General features: G+C 36.5%; 1 protein-coding gene across 2 annotated transcripts in view; it reads left to right on the top strand.

The window, feature by feature from the left end:
* The window catches only part of GLCCI1 (glucocorticoid induced 1), a 124,591-nt gene that overhangs the window by 99,104 nt on the left and 11,613 nt on the right, over positions 1-13,874 (top strand). For both annotated transcript variants that reach the window (XM_064290005.1, XM_064290006.1), the window contains exon 6: positions 3,387-3,597. In XM_064290005.1, the coding sequence (XP_064146075.1) occupies positions 3,387-3,597 (211 nt within the window). The remainder of the gene's footprint in view (positions 1-3,386; positions 3,598-13,874) is intronic.

Here is a 13,874-nt window from a genome sequence, read left to right on the forward strand (position 1 = left end):
ACCAGAATGTTCCTTAGAAGCAGGGAATGGCAAGACTTTTCTCATGTACTTTGTACATGTTATCTGGAGGGACCAGTTGCTTGAGAAAGACATCATGCTTGGTAAAATAGAGGATTGGTGAAAAAAGAGGAAGATCCTCAACAGGATGGATTGACACAGTGGCTACAACAGTGGGCCCAAACACAGCAGTGATTGTGAGGATGACGTATTACCAGGCAGTGTTTAGTTCTGTTGTACGTAGGGTCGCTGTGAATCAGACCCATTTCGAAGGCACCTAACAGCAACGACATTGGCCATTTGTATATATTCTTAGGAGAAATGTCTGTTTTGATCCTTTGACCCATTTTTAAAATTAGGTAGTCTTTTTATTATTAACTTGTAAAAGTTATTTATATTTTCTAGATACAAATCACTTATCAGATAAATGATTTGAAAATATCTTGTATTCTGTGAGTTTTTTTTTTTTTTTTAACTTTATGGTGTCATTTGAAGTACAACATTGTTAATTTTGACAAAATCCAATTTATTGCTGTTTATACTTTTGATGTCATATCTAAGAAAGCATTGCCTAGTCCGTGGTCACAAAGATTTATTCCTAGGTTTTCTTTAAAAGTTTTATACTTTTATCTTTTAAATTTAGATCTTTGATTCGTTTTGAATTAATTAAAAGTACTTCGTAAATTACCTACATTCCAGAAAGGAAATCTGGAAATCCAGAAAAGAAACCACTGCATGTAGACCTATATTTGATCATGTTTTTAAGGGTATACTCAACAAAAGAAATCACCAGTAATAGCCTTTGGCTTAATCATTTCTGTGATTCTTTAGAATTAAAGAGTGATTTAATTTATGTCAAATGTCTATTTGGTTCCTTCAGATAATGTGTAGCTTTTGAGACTGGTTTTTAGTTTCAGAATCAATTCTGTATTTATAAGGTAAAAACATATAACTTCCTTCTAGTACTTATTATTACTCAGCAGATCTAGGCATTATTCATAATTTCTTGTATATGCTTTCAGGTACTTGATGTGTATATTAGTATAAATTAAAACCTTGTATGAATGAATGTACCGTAATTCATTTTATAAGCCGCTTATTGATGGACATTCAGCTTCTAGTTTTTTATCATCAGAAGCAGTAGTTTAGAAAATACGCTATACTCATGCAGATAGGTTTCTGGCACTGAAATTGGTGAGTCGAAGCATTTCTACATTTTAAATTTTAATGCTTGTGGCCAAAATTATCCCCCCAAAAGGTTGTGCCATTTTACTCTCCCTAAACATTTCATGTTAAATTTTTATTTTATATCTATTATAAAGGTGCCTTTTGTAAATTAGATCTTCTCTTAGCTGTTTACACTTAAATTGTTTCCTTTATAGATCAAGTAAAATTTAAGGAAATAATGTAAGGAAGTGAAATTGGTCTAATTTTTGGAGGATGAGATAATCATTCACATATTTGCTGACTACCAAAGAATTTGAAGACAAAACTATAGTAAAATATAAAAATTGCTTACTGTCCTACTTTCAAATAAGGGGTGTTCTAATTTCAGAATTATTTTAGAATGAATTACAAATTTATAACTAAAATATTAACTTTTAGATTTATGATGCAGTACTCTTAAAAGTTTTAATAAATCAAAATAACCGTCATTAGTGAATCTTCCCATAGCTAAAGAAAGAAAATTGTCCTGTTAAGTATATCAGTGTTGGTAATAGTAGATAACTTCTTTCTAAGCTTTTGTATTTCCCATTTCCATTTCATGTAAATATATGGATTTCTACAACATGTTTTGCTCTTCTAATTCTTCTACTCCCCAATAAAACAAAAGTTGGTAAAGGGAATTGACACATATTATCAAGTTATAGCTTAAGAAATGGGAATATATCAAGATTGTGTCTATCAAATAGGACATGAGTAAAAGACTACTCAAATTCTTAAACTCTTTTTTAGCTGCAATTTTTTTTTTTACTAATTAGCAATATTAACACTTTTATAAAAATAGTATTTTCAGAGTTTGCCCAAGTAAATTAATATTCTTTTATTTGTTTCTTTACTAAATTGGAAAGCTTTACTTCTTAAAATTTGTTTACAAAATGAATTGATATTGAAATAATTGAATATTTTCTTTACAATCAAGTAGTAATTGTCAGGTTGTAAAGTTGGTATTTTGGTTTAGTAGCATGGCATAGATAAATGAAATTTAGACTTCAGGCATTAAGGGTTTCAACCTATTTTGTTTGTTCCTTTTGGAAAAAATCATACATTTTGAATCTTGTCTAATTTTATCTTTCTACATTTTCCTTTTGACAATGTTTTTGAGAACTTTGGATGACAAAACTCAGAGTAAGAGCAAAAGTACACTTAACAGTGAAAATAAGTTGTACATAAACCAAGAGAATCTTAGTTCTTTTCTCTAGCATTGCAGTCTTGTCAGTATAATAACAGACTTTTTTTTTAATTAAGAAGAATTCAGCATATAGAATTTTATTTGCTGACCTCACTTTGTTGGTACAGAAATGAAGAAAATTCAGGGTAGTATATTAGAAGAGAATCCACTGCAGCAGAGCTCCTGCTCAGTTAGCCACGGTACCAGGAGTTCGTAACTACAGGCTCCTTATGTAACATGAAGACGTTGAACTAGTGTTCTCTAACGTCCCTGTAAGTTCAAGATACATGGTTCTACAATTTTAGTTTCTTTTATTTCTTATTTTTGCCACTCAGAACAGTGCATTAGAACAGAGCAAAATTGAGTAGTCCTACTAAGTTGGATACCAGATTAGTAGAATTGTTCTATGTCAGTATCCTCCACTGAGTTCTAATGCAATAAACGTCTTTATTAGAAATTTTAGGTAGTTTGCAAAGGAAATAGAAAATATGGTTCTTAGCTCTAAAAAATTAAAATAGGAAAAGATGAACAAACAGAGACATCTCTACCTGTGAATATAAGATTTCGCTTTTCTTACTAGCAGGTCAAAGTGATTTCTTGAGCAGTTTGGTTAATTTTTTTTTTGGTTAATTAATTCAGCAAGTGTTTATTGAACGGCTGCTGTGTACCAGGCACAGTGCTAGGTATTAGGGATACAGGGTTAAACAAAATAATTATGGGAAGTGCTAACCTGTGAATACTGTGGAATTTTTAAGGCAGTTTAGCCTCAGTATTTTGAAATCTTAACTATTTTGGGATTTGAATGATATTTTTAATTCAATAAAGGTAACATGTACAGAAATTACCTTCCAAAAGAAGCTTGGTGTCTTTCTCTTCTCTGAAGAATCAATTATGGTGACGATAACGGATTATGAAATCACAGGAAATGCCATGTGCTTTTTATATGAATGGAATGTATGCACCATCATTAGCTTTTTTAATGACGTTCCTCTTGCAGCCTTTGGACATTCCGGATGGTCGACGAGCTCCACTCCCTGCTCACTATCGGAGCAGTAGTACTCGCAGCATTGACACTCAGACTCCCTCCGTTCAGGAGCGCAGCAGTAGCTGTAGCAGCCATTCACCCTGTGTCTCCCCATTTTGTCCCCCGGAATCCCAGGATGGCAGCCCTTGTTCAACAGAAGATTTACTTTATGATCGTGATAAAGGTGAGAATGAAATCATCTGCTTATTTAGAGGGTCTGTTGTAGGGTCTTGTTCATTATACTTTTTTTGTCTTAGACCATTACATCATTTTTTTCCCCTTTGTTGAATGGTAGGATTGTAAAAGATTGGTTAATCTAGGTTTGTTTATTCATTGGTTTCATGTACCCTCTTTGTGACTCTCACAAACATCTTCCATAAATGTGTCAGAGAAACACAGCGCATAGTTTTAACAATAAAAGTTATAAAATGAAGTGTGTACAACTTCATATCATATACAGGATTTTTCCTTGACCAGAGCTAATGGTAGTTATGACAGAGTGTATATTTCCCATACCTAAAGTTAGATTTTGTAATCAGGTTGATTTTGGAGGAAATAATTTCTAAAAATTCTAATGGAAGATTGAGTGTGTTTTTCACCAAGTAGATCAAGTTTAATAAGTCTTATATGACATCAGGGATTATATTATGGTTTGTTGCAAATTATTAGCTAATATCAATAGGAGCAGAGAACCTCTGGAATTTCTTGTTGCTGTCAGGCCCTACTGTGTCCTTCCTGTTTTCCTGTCATTGTGTCAGGCTTGGCTAATACCATTCACTCTGTTCTTTCAGTTTCTGACTCCCTCAGCCTTAGCTGCAGCGGGTAACAACACAGTGTCCAGCCTCCTTACTTCCAGCTTCCACCTTCCTAGCTACTTTTGAAGAAACATGAACTTATTTTTTTTAACACGTTTACTGCCTCTTGCCACCGACTAATAGATGGTAGGCAACAAAAATTTAAGAACATAGAAATGTTAAAGTTTATAAAACCTTAAAGGATTTTTAAGGTCCTTGTCCTAATTTGGCTCCTCCCTTTCATTTGTTTTATTCAAGTATTATTGTATGTAAAATGCCCAAATCTTAAGTGCCCAGCTCAGTGAATTTTTACATATATATGCACTCATGTAACTACTGTCTAGATCCAGATACAGAATATTTTTAATATCCCAGAAAGTTCTCTGGGGCTGCTTCCCAAACAATACCCTTCCCCTCTCTACCTGGAAGTAACCACTATTCTGATGTCCATCACTATGATTTAGTTTTTCCCTGTTATTGGATTTCATATAAATGGAATCATATGGTTTGTATTCTTTTCTTTCTGGCTTCTTTCAGCTATCATTATGGCTGACTCTCTTAAATAGAAAATGGAAGCTACTTTGGATTTTTGTCCTCTGCTTTTTATTTCTGTGGGTAGGTCTCAACAGTCCCTCTTCTTTTCACCCTTTCATTATTGAAGGCCTGTGGACCCCCTTCCTCTGTTAGGGATATATTAAAGGCAGAGCCTTAGGCATATCTTTACCTCAACTGGGAAGTCCCATTTCTTAGGAAGTCAAACTAGAAAACTTTCATTTCATTGAGGCACCCTACCGAAGCAAACACCTTTAATCACTTCCTTACATCCATAGTGATTTTACTGTGAATGTTTCACAACAAATAAACACCTTCTAGTAGGACTGTTTCACTTGCTTGTTTAGAAGGTAAGTAGAAATGATAAGTAATAGTAACAGTTTGAGGCTAAACAGAAAGTGACAGTGCAGGTCTGTATGATTGATTTCAAAACTCATATTCTTTATTATAATAGTAGAATAAGTGCAATTCAAGTTGCCCACTTTTGTTACATATTAGTACTTGTAGTTTGATTCAAATGAAAAGTAAAAAATAATAGTAGTGAGGCTAGGCCATGAATTATGGATTTTTTATTTCTTTTTTTAAGCTTAATACTGAAAGTAATTGAGAGATGCTGAACCAAAAAGGGGATGTATTGGGAAGATGATAGATGAGTTCTATTTTGGTTGACTGGTTGTGAGATAACCTTTACGGTCTCCAAGTGAACATATCTATGAGGTAGATAAATCCGTGGTTTCTGCAGCTTGGTGGAGCTCCTCAGGTTATAAGTTTAAAACAGTATATATTCTTTAATATCTCTTTTTTCAAAAGATTTATTATCTATTTTATTATGAGAAGATGTATTCATGTCACTATCCTGCTAACGTTCTTTGTGGGAGACATTATAACACAGAAGTTAAGAGCAGCACCAGCTTTGGGACCACACAGGAGTGGACTTGAATCCTTAAAGTTTTGTCATAAAGACTGCATTAATTCTCAAGGATTCAATAAATGATAGCAGCTGCTATAGTCATCATCATCATTATTATCACCTGTTGGCTCCCCGAGCCTTCAGGAAAAAATATAAACTATTTTCCTCTACAACTTAGCCAAAACCTCTCTCTCTGGCGTAATTTCTGCCAATTATCTAATAACCTGAATTCAGACCATTTCTAAGACAGGTTAGACCTTTCCCTAAGACTTTGCCTTTGTGTGTATATTTTCCACTATGCCCTTTTATTTTTCTTAACCAGATGGTGCCCTGCCTGACACAGATGTCTTTTCTTTCTCTTGGGATTTTTTTTTTTATTATTATAAATATGTAAAAGGTGAACATTGGGCAAGATTATCTCTAAGACCAACAGTTTTTTTTTTTCTTGTAGTTAAAAATATCTTCAGTAAAATTGTAAGATAATATCTACCACTCATTTCGTTATTGGGGTTAAGTGAGATAATGTAGCAAAGTGCTTTGCACAACCCTTAGTGCATAGTAAACACCCAGTAAACCAGTAGGTGTTGCTAATAGTGATTTTTTTTTTTTAATTCTTTAGAAATTATGGAGAGAGACCTCAGAATCATTTAAGACATGATTCTGTGTTTAACAAGGCTGCAGTTTAGCTCAGTTTGGGAATTAAAGCTTCATGATATCAATTTCTAAATAGTTAGCTTAGAGACATTACTTTGTGATTAACCCTTTGGTGACCCAATTATTTTCTGCTTTGAATTTTTTGTTTTTACCATGTACATTAATGGAAGCACACTAAATCATTGAGTGTGTTTGAATTTTTGGTAGATAGTATCTGGAGTATGGATTTTCTTTTCTTGACCCCTGCCACAAGCCTACCCTAAGTGTTCAGGAGGTACACATGAAGTACCACTAATTATACCCCAGATTCCCCTTTGGGGTCTATTGGTACGTATGTGTAACAAAGTTTTCAAAATTTCTATTTTTCCCACCAAAAATGCAGACACCTCATATAATACCCTGTTAAAACAGTAATTTGTGGTATATGCGTGTTACTTTGGTTTCAGACAGTCATAAAGGCACCTACCTGCTTTGCAGCATGCACTGTCAGTAGCCCAAAACTTCCCAATAAACCCCCAGAGGCTGAAAAAAGTTCATGGTCACTATATGTACCATCAGACACGAAAGGGTTATCAAGATTTAACTTGATGTTATTGTTCCATGGAGATGTATGTGGCTTTCCGTTACATTGTGAAGTTCTTGTTCTCAAACAAAAGCAACTGCCATCTTTGTGAAAAGAAAATTAAAATATATCGATCCTTTTTATATATGTGTGTGTGTATATATATACACACACATATTTGTGTTTTAGGATCAGTAATGGATATTTATGTATTTTAACTGAGTATATACTCCTAGTTCATTCAAGAAACATTTGTTGAGCATCTACTATATGTCAAGTGCTGTACTAGAGAGTGGAGAAAGAGATAAGACATGATATCTGCCTTTAAGGACTTTATGGTCTAATAAGGAATACTGGTATGTAAACAGGTAATATACTATTATGCAAGTATATTCAAATACGAAAGGTACAAAGGTGGGACTTGTCAGTTTTACAATTTCTGAAATTTATATATATTATTTAAACTGTAGAACAGTCTCAGTAAGGGGGAAAAAAGTTCAATCTATAAATTCCTAACAGGTTTACCTCATTAACTTTGATAACAGAATGAATACTGTAATTTTAGAGTCAACTAGGAGAGATTTGGAGTACTTACATACCCTGCAGGTGCTATTGAGAAATTTGTTCTGTGGTAGAGTGGCTAGTTCAAACATCTTTACAAGCCTGGATGGGCAGGCACAGGAGGGGAAGGGCCAAGCATGTATGCTCTAATAAGGCATATTCTGTGAGCTGATTATTTTTCTAGTACTCATCTATTATATACTTATCTTTTTCCTGGTTTTGCTAACATTATTTCTGCCTATTTCTAACATTTCTTCTTTTCCATGAATCATGAGACCCGTAAGATAATTTTAGTTGATTAGCATGTTGGGTTTTTTCTTTGACTATATAGATTGCAATGCCAGAACAGAAACACCCTATTGAGAAAGGTCTGGCTATTAAGAGACTGTTTTCAGCGTTGTTGCCCCCCTCCCCGTGACCTAAAGACAGAAGGCAGCCTGGTGTCAATGTGTAAAGCTGCCAGGCTAACTAACCTAATAACAGCCACAGTTCCCATATTACAGTCTGTGTGGAGAATTCAGGGATCCAGAACAAGTTCTCTCATCTTGACATCCTCGAAATACACCTTAAGATTTAGCCTAAATTCTTCCATGTTATATCATGCCCAAAATACAAGGAAGAAAAATACTCCCCTATATACTAGAGATGGCAATGTCAAAATACTCCTTCTTTTAGCAGCTTTGCCAGCGTTCCTTAATGGTAGCCAAACTGGTACTGGGCAGGCCACAAAATCTTGACTTCACTTGGCTACTTATCATTGATCTTTGGCACGGTTCACTTAGGCAGTTGTTATAAAATTCTGCAGTTTAACAAGATACTGTGGAAACATTGATTATTGTAATCATGAAGTAAGCGGAACCCTTTTACTCAGGCCAGCTACCAAGAGTTGTATTCCAAGAGTCCATAAAATTGGTTACTTGGAACTTACACTGTGTTTTCCCTTAGGAACACTATATGCTATGGATTTTTTATATGGAGCTTCCCAAGCCCAGTGTATATAAGCCTATTTAACTCATACTGCAGTTTAACTCATAAATACTAATATTGCCAAACTTTGGGTGTTAAGACTGAGCAGCCCTAGGGCCCAGGAGAGAAAAAGAAAAGTTTTATCTTTTCAGAGTCCAGGGCTGACCCTAGGCAGACTTTTTAGAATAGACTGCTTTTGGCATCTTCCTGTTCCTTTTGACATACATTTTAGTGCAATTTGCATTTATCTCTGGGACTTTATTTCTTAATTTTTTTTTTTAAACTTTTGCCTTTACTATGCTTTTAGCTCTCTATTTTCTAGGTAGCCTGATCAGCCAAGATTTTGTGGCACTCCTTTTTTTGTGGTTTGATGGGTATGCTTCTTTTAGCTGCTATACCTTGAAAATCACTGCTGCAGAGCCTGAATCTATTTCTCTATCAAAAGATTCTCCCCATTTGTTTCTTTGATGCTTATTATCCTAGAAGAGGCTTTTGGTGGTACAATTACAAGAGTATAGAGATATTGGTCCACCAAAGGAGTTATTCCATAGGTTAAAACTGACCCTTTCTAGAATTGTCCCTAAAGTCATCTTCCCTATTTTCCTTTTCCAAGATAATATCTAAAGCTATATACACATTCCCAATGTCTGCCAGCACAGAGTAAACACCCTGTGAGTTGCCCCCCTTTCAGAAAATGTTCACAACTGTACCAATGGCAGATACATGACAGCTGTCTGTGGGTGAGTTATTATTTATAATTAAAAACAGTTAATGAGTATGCAGCTCAATCTAGATGTTATAGCCCAGAGTCTAGAATATAAGAAATCTAGAATGTTAGAACATGCCTGCATAAATATTTCATTACTTATTTATCAGAATGTAAGCTCAGCAAGAACAGATAACTTTTGCTCATGGCTTTATCCTCAGTTCCCAGAGTAGTACATAACATGTAGTAGTGCTTAGTTGAGATTTTCTTAGTACTCTTTTTTTTTTTAATGACCTTTCTTCGTGGTGTGTCCTGAAAGGCTATATTTTTACAGATATATTGAAAGCAGTGTCTTTTTCTTTAGGTCGTTAAATTATGTGTGTTAGGCTTTTGAATGTTCAGGAAAGAGTCATACTCTTCTCCCACCTACCCACTCCTCCCCCCAAAAAGACAGAATAACCAAACTGAGATTTGCTAACTTAGCGATAGGCCTTTTTGTGGTAAAGAAATTGTGAAGTTCAAATTTCCTAATGAAATGAGGAGAAAGGAAATGACTTTGCTAAAAACTGCCTCACCTTCCCCTTCTTCCAGTTGGTCACCTTGGTAACAGAGGCTGGAGAGAAAATAACAGGGGATTAACCAGGCCAGAGAAACAGAATATATTGGACTTTTTCTTCTCATCGTCTTATGTATTCCTGTAAGAAGAAATATGCATAGGGGACGCTGCTTACACTGTATATCCTTGAGAAACTGACAGAACGCAGACCCAGTGAAGTTGTTAGCCTTTAGTTAGAAGCATGAATGTTAGAGTGGAAGGAACTTGATCATCTGGTCACCTCATCATATCTCTAATAAGGACGCTAAAGTTGAGATAGATCAAGATTTACTGAGCATAATGCTAGCATAAGGGTATTGAACTCTGACTCTGGAACAGCCCTGGGTTTGTGTCCGTGTTCTGTTACTTACTAATTACATGTCCTTGGACAAGTTACTCAACCTCTCTATATTAATCTTTTGTATTCTGCATCCTGTAATTCCAGGAATGCACTTTCATCTAGAAGATGCCTTGACTCTTTGTTTTGAGAGCTTGTTGAGGCAATCACAGTCTGTTTCTTTATGTGACTTGATATTGACTGTTGTCTCCAAGCCATCTATAAGTTATCGTATTAGTTTATTTTATGTTTGCTTACTGTATCATAGCTTCTTGCTTTGTTTTGTTTTGATATGCCCAAATGGGTTGCTTGAGTGAGCTAGCTTGATTATTTTCACCTTTGGAGCTCTGACGTCCTGTCCCCAGATGGCTAGAGCTGTTAACAGGTATATCAGTCTAGGAGTCCATTCACTTTTCTTGTATGAATTCATCTCACGTGTCCAGGTAGCTGATCATCAAGTATGTGGTACAGGCTCTGTCCTACACTCTTAGAGGGGCAGGGGTGATTGGTGTAGGCACCAGTATCTGGTTGCAGCAGGGGGTCACACTCTGAATAAGGCAGGGGGGCTGAGAATCGTCCCCCAAATGTCTCTGAGGAAAGTGTGTCACTGTTCCCTAGAGTGTACAGGTGGGTGGGGTCTGCAGACGGACCATGGGCAGTGCTTTTGGTTGTAAGGACTGGTAGGTACCAGTTGTCCTTGCACCCCTGTCATGGATGGCTGGGTGAGCTGAGTGGAGCCACCAGTCCTTAGGCCCCTAATGTGGGTAGGTGAGGCCCCTGTTTAATAGGCAAGGCGGTGTCAAACATCAAACACCCACCTCTCCACCACACAGCTGAAACAGTTGTAGTCTGCCGACAATGGCCTACCCTCCTGAAATAGGCCCACACAGGTCCACGTAGGGGGGAAAGGTACTCAAATCCAGAGACCGTTTATGCCTGGACAGGAGCCGCTTCTGTCCTAAGGTCCCCCAGTTAGTGAAGTTGGCAAATGATCTTTTCCCCCAGTTGTGAATTTATTCCTTCTCCAAGGCTGGGAGGATGGCTCTAGGTGCTTAACAGGGCCTATCTCAGGCCCAGGGAATTCAGCTGCTGAAGCTGGCTTGGGGGAGGGGAGCATGGTAAAATATAGGCAAGTACTTAGCTTTTGCCGAGAACGCCGTTCTCGTTGGGTTCCGGAGGTGGGAGTAGGCTGTGTGGCTGGCTACTTCTCCCTGAGGAAACTGCAGCCGAACGCTAGTACCAGCCTGCCCCTGCTGCTCTGGGAATGGTGCCTGAGGGCTCCCGGTGACTCAGGTCTAGTAACTCCTCTCCGCTTCTGAACTGTCTCTTTTTCCCCTCGCCGCTCAGTTCATTTTCTAACTTTGCCTTTGATGTTCAGGGCTCCTAGCTTGTCATAAAGGTACTCGTTTCACTTGTTTTTTCGGGTCTTCGTTGTAAGAGGGCTTGCCGGAATCGTGTGTCTATTCCGCCATCTTGGCCCAGCCTCCTCAACCTCTTTATATCTCAATTTTCTATTGGGGATAATAATGGCAGTTGCCTCATAGGACAGATGATCCCTGATGGCACAGTGTTTAAGAGCTAGGCTGCTAACCAAAAGGTCAGCAGTTCGAATCCTAAAGTAATATTACCTTTGTTATTTCTTGTAATCATGCCACAATTTTATGGGCAGGTGATACTGACATGATTTTAAGGATGGAGAAAACTGAGGCTTAAAGAAATTAAGTAACTTTCTTTAATTCTGTGTAGTCCAGATGCCAGCAAAGATCTTCTGTAGAAACTTCATGCTACATCTTACTGCCTTGCAGGAGGAATAGCCTGTATACAACATTCATCTGTGAAAAGGCCTGGTGTGTGGAAAACAGTAAGAAATTGTGTGGCTGGAGAACATGGGGGAATGGCAGGGAGTAGAAGACAATGAGAGTGGAAAGGTAAAAAGGCCAGTATTTCATAAGGGGCCTTGTCAGCCTTGCCCAGAGAAATGAAGAGCCAAGCAAAGATCTTTTGTCAGTTAAAGTACATGACCAGTTTTATTTTTAAGGACCATACTCAGGTGGCACTATGCCCTTATAGAGGGAGACAGCAGGAGGACAAGATGCTATTTTAATAGTCTAGGCCTGTGGTCTCCAAGCTTTATTTATTACACATTCTGGTCAGTAATTTTGAATCCGTACTCCTAATAAAAGTTAATATATTTCTAATTTATATATGTGTAATAATTCAGAAACTAAACATGTATTAATACAGTTTACTCTCTTATTTTTGAAGATAAAAAGTATATATATATATTGACGTTCTCATATTTTCTTCCGGCATGTCAGTGGATTGCTTTGTGAACCTCCCTTGGGAGACTACAGGTATAGGGCAAAGATGAGGAAGAAGTAGCAAGGGCAGAGGAATTGGAGGAAATGGGCCCTGGATGAATTGGTAACATTTGGTGACTGATTAGATATACGAGGTGAGGGTGAAGGAGGAGATGAGGATCACAACGAAGTTCTAGCTTGGAGATGTGGAAAATTATTACCACCATTAATAAGGAAATGGATATCAGAAGATTAGGCTTTAAGGTGAATATGATGATAGGCTTAAGGTTCCATGCTGATATCTCCCTAAAAGCATTATATTGTCATTTCCTTTTAGCAAGAATTAAAAAGAGAGAAATTACTGAGTTTTACCTAATGCACTAAGATGATACTTAGGTCACTTATTTTGCCTTCTGTTTTGCACATCGTAAGCACTCAGTAAGGAGCCCTGGTGGTGCAGTGGTTAAGTGTTCAACTGCTAACTGAACGGTTAGCTGGAACGAAGGCTTCAAACTGGTATATGTATAGTATATGTATAGTCGGAGCACTTATTAAAATATAGATTCTGATTCAGCATACCTGGGGGTGAAAAGGCAAATTCTCAGCAAGAGGTTGAGCTGGAAAAAAACAATTTGAAGTCCTGGCCAGAACCCACCAGCAGGTCCAAGGGAGAAAAGACCTGGTATCTGCTCCTATAAAGATTACAGCCTAGGAAACCCTATGGGGCAGTTTTGCTCTGTGCTATAAGGTCACTATGAGTCAGAATCAACTTGACAGCCCACAACAGCAAGTGCTCAGTAAATATGTTTTGAGTGAGCATTTAAAATTATAATAAAACTTTTATTTGAAGTGTGAGATTTAATTTCTTTTCCCTGTAAGTGAAAAACAAAACAATGTGTTTCAGTTCCTTGAAAACCAATGTCATTAGAAACTTTTTCATTTAAAAAGCTTGAGAATTTAAAAACAAAGATTGCATCACATGGTTTCCTGAGATCCATAAACATATTACTTTTCAATATATAAAATATTAAGTGTAATCTGCAATTTATTTTCAGTTTAGTTTTACCATTGAGATTTATAAGAGGTGTGATTTTTGTCTATAAATTGGCTTGAGGACTGCCTTTTATAAAGTGATAGGCTTTCATTTTTAATTATCTCATCAGATTCACAATGGGTAGTTAGCTTATCAGTGATTTATGTCAGATTTGGAGATAATAATAAGCGGTATTTTTCTATCAGGTTTGTGTTTGTAAAAGAAGCATATATTTACTATGAGTACACAAAAACAAAGGAGCAACTATAATTTGTTTAATTCATAAATGAATATCACTTCAATTAATTCTTATGGAACAATAAATGATTAAATTATAAAATAAACAAAACACCTCCCACACAGGACAGACACATACCTAATTAATGGGCCTAAAATTTGGAATGTAAGTTGAGGTCCAGTTATTCAAAAAACAATCTGATTTGAAACAAAGTTAAAAAATGTAATTAGGGAAAGGTTATGATGGCGTTTTT

The sequence above is a fragment of the Loxodonta africana genome, chromosome 8, assembly GCF_030014295.1.
Source record: "Loxodonta africana isolate mLoxAfr1 chromosome 8, mLoxAfr1.hap2, whole genome shotgun sequence".
Lineage (NCBI taxonomy): Eukaryota > Metazoa > Chordata > Mammalia > Proboscidea > Elephantidae > Loxodonta > Loxodonta africana.